At 41.2% G+C, this 12480-nt stretch overlaps 1 protein-coding gene across 4 annotated transcripts in view; it reads left to right on the top strand.

The window, feature by feature from the left end:
- Positions 1-12480, top strand: part of DIAPH2 (diaphanous related formin 2) — a 1045110-nt gene that overhangs the window by 313639 nt on the left and 718991 nt on the right. For all 4 annotated transcript variants that reach the window (XM_063431883.1, XM_063431882.1, XM_063431880.1 and 1 more), the window contains 3 exons: positions 250-368; positions 2045-2109; positions 8219-8323. In XM_063431883.1, the coding sequence (XP_063287953.1) occupies positions 250-368; positions 2045-2109; positions 8219-8323 (289 nt within the window). The remainder of the gene's footprint in view (positions 1-249; positions 369-2044; positions 2110-8218; positions 8324-12480) is intronic.

The following is a 12480-nucleotide window of genomic DNA, read 5'->3' as shown; positions in this document are numbered from 1 at the left end:
TGCAAGAAACTAGTTAAACAAATAAACTCATAGAATAAGCAATGTTAATAAATGAAATTGAAATGAATCAATATTCATGAGTTTTGAAGGACGACAAATGAAATAATACATTTAGATTTTATTTTCATATTTTTTATCAAAACGTCCTTCGCCTAATGTAGACAGTGTTACATGACATATTCAAAGAAACCAAAGCTTGCAGTCTTATTATCAATGATGGTAATCAGTATTCCTACTTTTTCACATCAGGCCACAATACTACAAGGTAATAGATGAGTGTGTTGGGCAAATTGTATTACAATGCAATGGGATGGACCCCGATTTCCGGTACGGACGGCGCCTAGACGTTGATTTTACACATCTAATAGGTAGGTGAAATTTAAAGTAAAAAAAAGTATTTGCTTACAAAGTAGTATATTAGTGAATGCTTATGCTGGAAGGGTTAAAACTGTAAAAAAATGTTAACTTATGGTACTTTATTGCCCACAACTGTGCAAAGTGGATCAACCTTGAAAAAGGCTTAGTAGAGCCAACATTTTACCTGTCTTGATGAATAAAGAACCTTAAATTTACCCTTTGAGTGCTGTGTCCACCGAAGTGCTTTGGGGATAGTTCTCTGAGCTTCATTGCATCAGATAAGGTCATAAAGTGTCCTATTCTGTATTTATCTTAAAACTGTAAAAAAAATATCCAACGTGAATTTTTTACAGATGGGCGATTTGGGCCTAAATTTGCATTTCCATTGCCACTTGTCCACAATGTCCCATTTAGTTAATGGGGCACTCCAGACGCCTAAATCACTTCATCATCCTGAAAAGCTTTACATGTGAAAAATGTGCCCCCTTTATTTCATTTAGCAAAAAAATACTGATTTCAATAGAATTTGACACTTTTATAAATTAAAATGGTTACACTCCCGGTCCTGTTACTTCCTGGCTTGTTTAGCTCAGTGGAGCTAAACGTAAGAGTCATCAACGGTTTAGAACACCTGCCTTGCAAAGACATCTCGTTGAGCTGCATTGGGAAGTTTGTAACTGGGTAGCCACAGAAAGTCTGGGCGGGGTTAGAAGGGGAGGGCTTGCAAACGTTTCAGACAAGAGAAATGCAGGTTTTGCAAGAGGTTTTTAGTCATACCCCAATGAAAGAAATGCATGACTAAATGCATGCATGATGTCATTTAGGATATATCTACTAAACAGTGAGTTTTATTTACTTTGCATTTGGGTAGTGGAGTGCCCCTCTAAGTAAAATAAGTTGTCACTTTAAATTTACACTTTAGGCCTGGACTTGCTCACTGGGCTGTTTCCCAAGAGACAGAAGTATGTATCTATGGCCATCCACACAATAACTATATAAGATGTGGAGGTGTTTGTAAGAGACTGAGGGGTGATATAAAACATTAGAGTCAATGGAGTCCTGAGCAGCAGTCCATCGCCAATGGAAACAGATCTTTGCGAATGCTGTACAGGTCATAGAAATATAGGTTGCAGTGATACATGATGTCACATCTCACAACTCCAGCAGGCTCCAACGGTCAAATCCATATATTTCATTTGCACTATGTGTGTAGAATTGTCCATTCATTAATGACGCCAGTTGTTTGCAAAAATTGCCAGCTACCCCCAGATGGGCAGAAAATAAAAAGTGCTGGCCTTAAGGATATGGAATCGAAATGCAGCAGGAGATAAATCAAAGCATTCATTAATGAGGCATCCTGCAACCTGTGTGTCTGTCTGTCTATCTTCCTATCGATCTATCATGCTTGGGATTTGATATTTAGAGAAATAACTATTTATTGCAATTTTTAGCAGACCTGTAACAATATTAATAATAATATATATATATGTGAGATAACATTAAGTGGTCTTGCTATGCAAGAACACTTAATCATTAAACGTTAAAGTTTTAAAGGCATTCATTTCGAGAACTTATGTATCGATGGCAAGGAAACGGCAAGTCTGTCCATATGTCTATCCTAGAGTTAAATTTGATGTATCAAGTGATATATTAAATGTAAAATAATGTGTCCACATTCCGCTTGCAGATTCATGTGTGGACAAGGCAAAAGTGGAAGAAAGTGAAAATAAAGCATCAGAATTCTCTAAGAAGGTAAAGTCATATATCATGGTCATTTAAATCACAGACAATTGGTTTTCTTTGATTAGGGCACTTTTAGAAACGCTGTTTTTTCCATTTTCCTTGGCTGGGAGACAGCTATTGATTTGCTGTTCTGATCAATGTTTGGCAGCATTTTTACATGATCTTTGTCAGTATCACAAAGGTCAATATTGATAAATCAAGTCAGGGCTGCTAAATTGGGGCTATATTGTTGTATTATTTCAACAAGGATCTGCAGCTTCATTCTGCATAGATTATAGAGTCAGTTTGTTATGCTAACTTTTGGATTTGCGTAATCCAGGTTGCTAAACTAAAACAACAACCAGTCACTCAATTCAAATGAAGACGGTTAACATTTTAATACAAAAGAATCAGACATTATAATGGTTTTATTCAATGGTTCCTTCCATAGCAACAACCACATTGATACAATTGAAAACATCGACTTTATTAATCTGCAAGAGGGCATATAATTATCAGGTCATTTATTTGTATTAACGGGACACTATAGCACAATAACAACCCCTGTTTATAGGCACAATGAGTCTTTGGGTGCAGGCCCTCTGTTTCTTTTCTTTTTTTTTTTTTCATATTTATTTTTTATTAGTTTTCCTTATAGACGATTAATTAGTTAAATCATTCTCTACCAATTAATAAAAAAAAAAAAAAAAAAAAAAAAAAACAACCACAAAACTCCAGTGACCATCCCCTCTACTTTCATCAAGATAATATGGCAACATTTTCTGCCCTTTTATAAATATATATATATAAATTCATGTGCATTTGGCATATGGTGTGTCCTGCAATAGTGTAAAAGTCACCTCTAGCTCAGTAAACATTAAAAATATATTTTTTAAAAAACAGAGTGAATGTTTCACATCAGGAGGTAGAGGAGAAGTGTGTGTGTATCATTAGAAAGGATCCGTGTGCGATGATGTTACTTTAATAAGCTCAATGCGCACACTGAACACAGACAGGACCGTGAGTGGCGTTTGAGACGCCTATGGTGAAAGTGATGTCTTTTTAAGTATTTCAAAAGAACTTCAGATGTGTGTTGGGCAGTATTGAGGGTATTGCTGTACATAAGTTGCAAGGTTGACAGAAGTATCTGAGTATGTGCAGAGGCTTTCAATTGAGCTTATTACAGACCACTCAAAATCCAAACAAGATAACCTTCTCTCAGCACATGGCAAATCGAAAAAGGATTGAAAACAAACAGTTGGAAATGACCAAATAACTGTTCTGTTTGTACATAATAAAATCATTTCATACATGACGATAAGGAACACCAATCCAAGCCATGTTCGGCTTTAACTGTTTGTGTGACACAGACACATACACAACAACAATGAACACATTTTGACAAAGCAGACTTTTGCTCAATACTGTAATTATAGAATAAGCGCAAGAGGAATACAATGACTCCACAGTTACTTACCAGCAGTGACTTAGCTACAGGAGTTTGAAATGTTTTGATACATAGTAGAAATGTAACAACCACCTCTGGTCCTATTTCAAATAGGCTTGATCCAACCAATGGCAAGACTTAAAACAAGCTTGTATTTAAGGAACACATCTATAATGTTCTAATAAAGGTTCTGACTTCAACTTCAGACATAAAACTACAAAATGGTCATCTTTCGGTCACCAGAACACTGAGTACAAGGTTTATTTAATATTCTGTCATGATTCCATGTTATTCCAGAAGTTGTGTCCTTAAGGGGTTAAATTGCTTGATGCTTTTATATTTCCCCTAATATTATAAAAAAAAAAAAAAAAAAAAAAAGATTCCATCATTGCATTGTTATTATAGCTTCAGATAAGTGTGTTTGTCTCGTGGCTTTAAATAAGTGTACTATAGTAGTGTGTTATGGTTTTAGATGATTGTGTTATAGCTACAGATGGGCGTGTTATCGACGTATGGTATAGAATTACATAAATGTGTTGTGGTCATTTACTTCACAAATGTGTTTATGGCTTCAGTTAAAGGGACTCTATAGTCACCATATAAAAGCAAGAAAGACAGGTCCCCCAGCCTTCCTTCTTGCTTTTATATGAACTTTCATTCATTAAAAAAAAAAAATCGGTGTTTTTATATTAAAAACTTACCTCCGTTCCAGCGCCGAGCTCCCCGCTAGGCCGCGCCCCCTTTTTCGTCAAAATGACGAAATCGCGGGGCCCAATGGGACGGCTTCGCGCTGGACCAATCGCGTTCTTCATAGAGCGGCATTGAATGCCGCCCTATGAAGAACCTGAGCGCTTTACCGCGCATGTGCGCGGAATGCGCGTTCGCGAGCTGAGCTGTCTGACTGACAGCTCAGCTCGCTTTCTAAAATTATCAATAATAATTTAGGGCCCCCACCCGCCCTGTGCGGCGGGTGGGGGCCCTAAAATTATCAATGAGGGGGGGACCTACTGTCCCCACCCCGGCCCCCACCCCTGTGCGGCGGGTGGGGGCCCTAAAATTATCAATGAGGGGGGGACCTACTGTCCCCCCCCGGCCCCCACCCCTGTGCGGCGGGTGGGGGCCCTAAAATTATCAATGAGGGGGGGACCTACTGTCCCCCCCCGGCCCCCACCCCTGTGCGGCGGGTGGGGGCCCTAAAATTATCAATGAGGGGGGGACCTACTGTCCCCCCCCCCGGCCCCCACCCCTGTGCGGCGGGTGGGGGCCCTAAAATTATCAATGAGGGGGGGACCTACTGTCCCCCCCCCGGCCCCCACCCCTGAGCGGCGGGTGGGGGCCCTACAATTATCAATAAGGGGGGGGACCTACTGTCCCCCCCCGGCCCCCACCCCTGTGCGGCGGGTGGGGGCCCTAAAATTATCAATGAGGGGGGGGACCTACTGCCCCCCCCCCCCGGCCCCCACCCCTGAGCGGCGGGTGGGGGCCCTAAAATGATCAGTAAGGGGGGGGGACCTACTGTCCCCCCCCCGGCCCCCACCCCTGTGCGGCGGGTGGGGGCCCTAAAATGATCAATAAGGGGGGGGACCTACTGTCCCCCCCCCCGGCCCCCACCCCTGAGCGGCGGGTGGGGGCCCTAAAATGATCAATAAGGGGGGGGACCTACTGTCCCCCCCCCGGCCCCCACCCCTGAGCGGCGGGTGGGGGCCCTAAAATGATCAATAAGGGGGGGGGACCTACTGTCCCCCCCCCCGGCCCCCACCCCTGAGCGGCGGGTGGGGGCCCTAAAATTATCAATAAGGGGGGGGACCTATTGTCCCCCCCCGGCCCCCACCCCTGAGCGGTGGGTGGGGGCCCTAAATACAAAGGGGGGGGGGGGACCCTAGTTAACCCTCCCCCCCCCCCAAAAAAAATATCTCCCTACCTACCCCCCTCACCCTAAAAATAATGAGGGGGGACCATTAACTAAAAACCTGTAAAAAAATGAGATAAAATCAACTTACCATTCGATGTTTTCTTTCTTCTAAAATCTTCTTTCTTCAGCCCCAAAAAAGGCCAAATAAAAATCCATAATAACCGACGCAATTAAAAAAAAAAAAAAAAAAAACCGAGCGCAAAAAAAAATAATCCATCTTCACCCATGGAGGGCTCCGCGCAGACTGAGCTCCGCAGGGCGGGGGAAGGCTTATAAAGCCTTGCCCCGCCCTGCAATTAGGCTAAGAACACTCTGATTGGTGGGTTTAAGCCAATCAGAGTGCTCTTTGTCATTTTACAAGCGTGGGAAAGTTCTTTGGAATTTTCCCATGCTTGTAAAATGACACAGAGCACTGTGATTGGATGGATTTCAAGCCATCCAATCACAGTGCTCTTTGTCATTTTACAAGCGTGGGAAAGTTCTTTGGAATTTTCCCACGCTTGTAAAATGACACAGAGCAATGTGATTGGATGGCTTGAAATCCATCCAATCACAGTGCTCTGTGTCATTTTACAAGCGTGGGAAAATTCCAAAGAACTTTCCCACGCTTGTAAAATGACAAAGAGCACTGTGATTGGATGGATTTCAAGCCATCCAATCACAGTGCTCTGTGTCATTTTACAAGCGTGGGAAAATTCCAAAGAACTTTCCCACGCTTGTAAAATGACAAAGAGCACTCTGATTGGCTTAAACCCACCAATCAGAGTGTTCTTAGCCTAATTGCAGGGCGGGGCAAGGCTTTATAAGCCTTCCCCCGCCCTGCGGAGCTCAGTCTGCGCGGAGCCCTCCATGGGTGAAGATGGATTATTTTTTTTGCGCTCGGGTTTTTTTTTTTTTTTTTTTTTTATTGCGTCGGTTATTATGGATTTTTATTTGGCCTTTTTTGGGGCTGAAGAAAGAAGATTTTAGAAGAAAGAAAACATCGAATGGTAAGTTGATTTTATCTCATTTTTTTTACAGGTTTTTAGTTAATGGTCCCCTCTCATTATTTTTAGGGTGAGGGGGGTAGGTAGGGAGATAAGTTTTTTTTTTTGGGGGGGGGGGGGGTGGGGAGAGGGTTAACTAGGGTCCCCACCCCCTTTGTATTTAGGGCCCCCACCCACCGCTCAGGGGTGGGGGCCGGGGGGGGACAGTAGGTCCCCCCCCTATTGTGAATTTTAGGGCCCCCACCCACCGCTCAGGGGTGGGGGCCGGGGGGGGGGGGCAGTAGGTCCCCCCCCTTATTGTGAATTTTAGGGCCCCCACCCGCCGCACAGGGGTGGGGGCCGGGGGGGGACAGTAGGTCCCCCCCCTATTGTGAATTTTAGGGCCCCCACCCACCGCTCAGGGGTGGGGGCCGGGGGGGGGGCAGTAGGCCCCCCCCCCTTATTGTTAATTTTAGGGCCCCCACCCGCCGCACAGGGGTGGGGGCCGGGGGGGGGGCCAGTATGTCCCCCCCCTTATTTTTTATTTTAAGGCCCCCACCCACCGCACAGGGGTGGGGGCCGGGGGAGGACAATAGGTCCCCCCTTATTGATAATTTTAGTGCCCCCACCGGCCGCACAGGGGTGGGGGCCGGGGGGGCAGTATGTGCCACCCTTATTTTTAGGGCCCCCACTCACCGCTCAGGGGTGGGGGCCGGGGGGGGGGGGGGGGGGAGGAGAGTCGGTCCGTTCCCCCCCCCCCCCCCCCCCCCCTTCAACCACTTTTGTGGCCAGACAGCATCCCTGTGGGTTCGGGCTTCAGCTGTCAGCTGAAGCCACGCCCACAGCAGTGCTGACAGGCTGTCAGCACACAAAGCGCGTTCACAGTGCTTTGTGTGCTGATAGCCCGTCTGATGCATTCACCCAGAATGCATCGGACGAGAGGCCTTTTTAGGGCCTCTGAACTCGGAAGTCCCTCTGGTGGCCGTCTGATTGACTGCAACAAGAGGTGTTCCAAGCTTCCAATGTAAACACTGCATTTTCTCAGAAAATACAGTGCTTACAAGAAAAAGGCTCCGGGTAGCTGTAGCACTCACCTAAACAACCTCATTAAGCTGAAGTTGTTCAGGTGACTATAGTGTCCCTTTAAGATTTTTTGTTGTGATTTAAGTTTACTCTGTTGTTGCAGTGTTTTGTGTTGTTTTGTTTCTTTACATGTAAACATGAGTGTGTTATGACAGTGTATTATTTATTTCCCTACAGAAAAATGCAGTGTTTTGTGGCTTTACTTGAGTGTATCACGGCAGTGTTTTGTTTCTTTGCATGGGTGTTATGGTAGTGTTTTGTGACTTTACATGAGGAGGTCTTGGCAATGTATCAGAGTTTCTGTTTATTGCACTATGATGGCTCCGAATGAGAACCAGGACATTGTATTATGGACTCAAGTGAGGCCAATAAAAAAACAAAAACCATGCAAACACATACAGTAAAAAATTCTCTTTTGTTCTATGAATTCTTTGAAAGAGCTGGAATATGTCTTCAGAACCAGAGTATTTTGCTGCCACTTTTCACCTATCTGACCCAAATGTTTACCTAAATCTTTTATCCTCAGATTGTTAAATAAAAACCTTGTATTCGGCAGATTTTTGTTATAATGGAGACTAAATTAAATGAACTGTTATTGCATTTATAGTGTTTTGGTTTTGCTACATTGTGCTCGCCAAACATTTTAAAAGGCAGCCATAATCAACGATCCCCTTGTAGCATTTTAGCATGGAGTCTTTTAGAAACAATGACTTTCTCTTATGATCTTTACAGTTTGATGAAGAGTTCAGCGCCCGGCAGGAGGCACAGGCTGAGCTACAGAAACGAGAGGAGAAAATCAAAGAACTAGAGACGGAAATCCAGCAGCTACGGACACTGGTAATAAAGCAAAATAAAGACTTTATGTCAGGAAAATTCTACAAGAAAAAAATAAAAGATAGATCAAGTTACCATAAATGCAACATTGTATGAGACTAGCATATTACCTCGATATTTTTTCTTTTGTAAGATGAGTCGTGTCTGTTGAGCATCTACCAATATTTAGGTTCACTTTTCAATATAATGTACTAGTATAAATAATACTAAGACCTCATCTCCTTATTATATCAAGGACCCCAGTCCTTTTACAGTGAATTGCCAACTGAGAAGTAAGAGGAAAACCTTCCTTTGCTCCTCTATTCTTATCAATGTATGTATCACAACTGTAGTTTTGTTTTGCAAATCAATGTTTAGTGAATACACACCCAAAAGAGATCTCTTTCTCTAGTTTAATTTGCAGCAGTTACTGCTTTGAGGAATTGAGACAAAATGGAGGACACATGTAAAGTGCAATTGTGGTACAAGTGTCAACAAATGGAGCTGAAATCTACTTTTAGAACTTTGGTAAAGATTTACTTTTACACATAACCCCAATTAATTCAGTATAAATTAATATCTTACAATAAAATATAAGGGAAACTGCACTCGATTCACATGAGCATTGGACTGGGTGCAACCAGACATGGGGCTAGCATCAAGATTGTTAACTACCAGTTGATTTGGATAGGAACAATCCACTTTTTGGTTTCAGTAGAGGAAGTTCATTTTTTGCAAACTCCTATTAGCCCCTATTGTGGCACATGGTATCTGTGAGAAGAAATATATGGGCCATGTTACATATATTTAAAGCAATAAATACAGTATGGAGAAACTAATTAATACAGGCTATAGCCTCCTGGGTGCTAATTCTCACTGGTATTCCCTCAAATACCAATATAAATAGTAACCAAACAAGAAAGCGAATGCACACCAGAATTCACAGAGAATAATCAACCAGGTTTAATAAACCAATACTAGGTTGAAATACAAAATAACAGTAATATATAAAGTGATACAAAAAGCAGGCACAAAACATAAATATTTAACAATACTAGTTTACCAAAATTCTCACAAGCCTAACAGGGCAGAAACAGGAATCAAAATAACCCCCCAACATTTCGGCACCTCCTGGTTGCCTTTATCAAGGGCGTTTATGAGAATTTTTATAAACTAGTATTGTTAAATATTTATGTTTTGTGCCTGTTTTTTGTATCACTTTATATATTACTGTTATTTTGTATTTCAACCTAGTATTGGTTTATTAAACCTGGTTGATTATTCTCTGTGAATTCTGTTGTGCATTCTCTTTCTTGTTTGGTTACATATATTTAACGGAATACTATAGTGTTAGGATACAACACCGTATTCCTAAAGTTATAGTACCCTCTGCCCTAAACCTATTGTCCGCACCCGCATATTGTCTCCATTGCCGCCCCCTTTCAGCGCTGGCAATGGGGGAAACCTAATGTGCATTTTTTTGTGAGCACCACACGCGCATTAGGCATTCCCCATAGGAAAGCAATCAATTAATCAACGCTTTCCTGTGGTGATTTTCAAGACATTGAGGATGCCCATCATTATTTCACAGAGTTAAACTCCATGAAACTGCAGGAAGCACCTTTATTGGTTATTTGGTAGACAGCCACTAGAGCCAATCTTAACCATGCAATGTAAACATTGCAGATTCTCTGAAACTGTAATGTTTTACATTGCATGCTAAAGGGACAGGCTGCACCCACACCACTTCAATGAGATAAAATGGTCTAGTGCCTATAGTGTCCCTTTAAGCCTAAAATGTGTAGCTCAGTGCACATCATATTTAATTTAGCTACTTAATTTTGCATTCTGAGAGTATGAATAACGTTATTACAGTATATCCCCCTCTATTCTGTGTCTTTACTAAACTTTAGGACTTGAGTAAAATATATCATGCATTAGGCCTGATGGTTCATTTAATCTGGATCAATAAAATTTGACATTTTTGAAACCAAAGCAGCCATTGTTTCCCATGTGGGAGACGCACTGGTACTTTCCTGTGTGACAGGATGGAATTTCAATATCCTATAAACATTTAGCATTTTTTACATTGTTGCACTAACATGCATCACTTTCTGACACTACGGCCATTAGTAATAAAATAACTCAGATATAGCCTTTTGTGAATATAAAGCAGCATATGAATCTCTAGCTCATTACCCAAATTATGTTTTGGTAATCTGGTGAACGAATGTTTTCCGTGACATTCAATAATGTTAACTTGAAGGAAACCCTAGACCACACTGTGACTTTTGTTTTTCTGAGTTCCGTTTGGGTTCCGTTTGCATCGGTCTTTCAGGGAAAACACATGGCTGACAATAGAGTTAGGCTCGCGAGTCATTGGAAAGCTCCTATAATCAACTTTGTAAGTTGTAATATAAACCCTAAAGAACTTGCAAACAATCAGAAACTTGCTTCTTAAATCACATTTCTATAATACTGAATGCATTAGTGTCTAATGAGGACAGCGCTGGACATTGTGGAGCCAATAAACTGAGAAATATGTCCAAGGACTACTTGAGACTTGTAATATAAGCTTGCAAAACTGCTGTCAGGCAAATTATCCTAAAAGACAGCCTATGGTTTTCCCTCTTTTATTTACAGATGAAGAAGATTCCTAGATTTCGTTTAAAAATAACCATTTACTTAATCATTTTTCTTAAATAAAAATCTTTAAGTGTTTCATAAGTACAATGGCCTAATGTTCATCTGGAGACCTAATGAGCTGATAATATTGAGATGGGCGAGTCACAAGCTTTGTGGTTTTTCTCCTGAGATGGATAGCCGTTTGCTAATTCTGGGAATCATTAATGTAGAATACTATATGATCTGCGTCTAGGTAACTTTAACTGTGTGTTCGAATGTGCATTCATATATCTACAACACTGAATTCAATCAAAGTAGTATTATTTTACAGTGTTAACTATTTAAATGAATCAAAACTGAATTATATTGCATGACTTTTGAGAACTGTTAAGCACCTCTTAAAAATATTAATAATGGTTATTCCTAGAGATATGAATGGAAAACGGCATTTAAAATGTGTAGATTTCACAAAGCATACTGTTTATCAACTTAAAATCATTTTCATTCATATAGCAAAATCTCTTTAAAATGTCATTGCTTAGTTAGCGGAGTCTTGGCTGAGCATCTTGAGAGTCATGTCCAGCAGCAGTAGGCTTTATGAAATGACCATTATTTATTGCTTTGCTGGATTGATGGGGAATTAAGCTAACACTTCTACCTTGCCCTGCAGAGCCTAAGTTACAAATTTAAGAAGCGCCAAGTTAGTTGGGATCACATTCTCTCCCCAGGAGTTGTCAAGATACACAGCCCTTGACAAGATTAAGGGCTTAGAAATGGAACATTGAGACACATTAAATCCAGAATTCATGTCTCGGGTTTGTTTGCTAATCTGACTCAAGTGCCATTATTAACCAGTTAGGTGCTTCACATTTGCATCTCTTTAGGACCAATAGCATGCCATGACTGTCACTCTAATGAGATATTTGCCTAACCATGGCCCTAAGGGGTTAAGCATTTATAAGATCTGCCATAGTATGTGAATTATTATGCTTTGATGCACACACTGGTTATTGCCATTGTGAAGCAAGGATAAACAGCCTAGAAGCTTTGGCTTGTGAAACAGATACCCTTATACTGATCCAAGCAATCATCAAATGTCAGACACTTATTGATCTTATGTATTTTTTAGAATCTAGAATAGCCTCATATCAATAGCCTGCATATCTTAAATGTATGCATTATTCCCTGTTGTCTTTACTGGGACATCACTGTCTTGGGCAAATAGTGGAACGTGTCAGTTTAACCCCTTAAGGACCAAACCTCTGGAATAAAAGGGAATCATGACATGTCACACATGTCATGTGTCCTTAAGGGGTTAAAGCCATGGATCCATATTTTTCTATTTTCAATTAGTTGTATTGTGCAGTATTTTGTGCTGCAAAGGGTTAACTCTATATAACACTTCTTTCTCTAACTAATAAAGCATTAGACAGATAGCTTGCAAGAAAACTAATCACGTGTGCATCACTTTCTCAGTTTAACATCATTGAAAACAAGAAAAGATTCTTACCATATTCTTACTAATCAATTCTTAGCTTATTCACTCGCTTTTATTC

Source organism: Pelobates fuscus, chromosome 9 (assembly GCF_036172605.1).
Source record: "Pelobates fuscus isolate aPelFus1 chromosome 9, aPelFus1.pri, whole genome shotgun sequence".
NCBI classification, from domain to species: Eukaryota; Metazoa; Chordata; class Amphibia; order Anura; family Pelobatidae; genus Pelobates; species Pelobates fuscus.
Note: the sequence above shows the minus strand (reverse complement) of the source record. Positions and strands in the feature narration are given on the sequence as shown.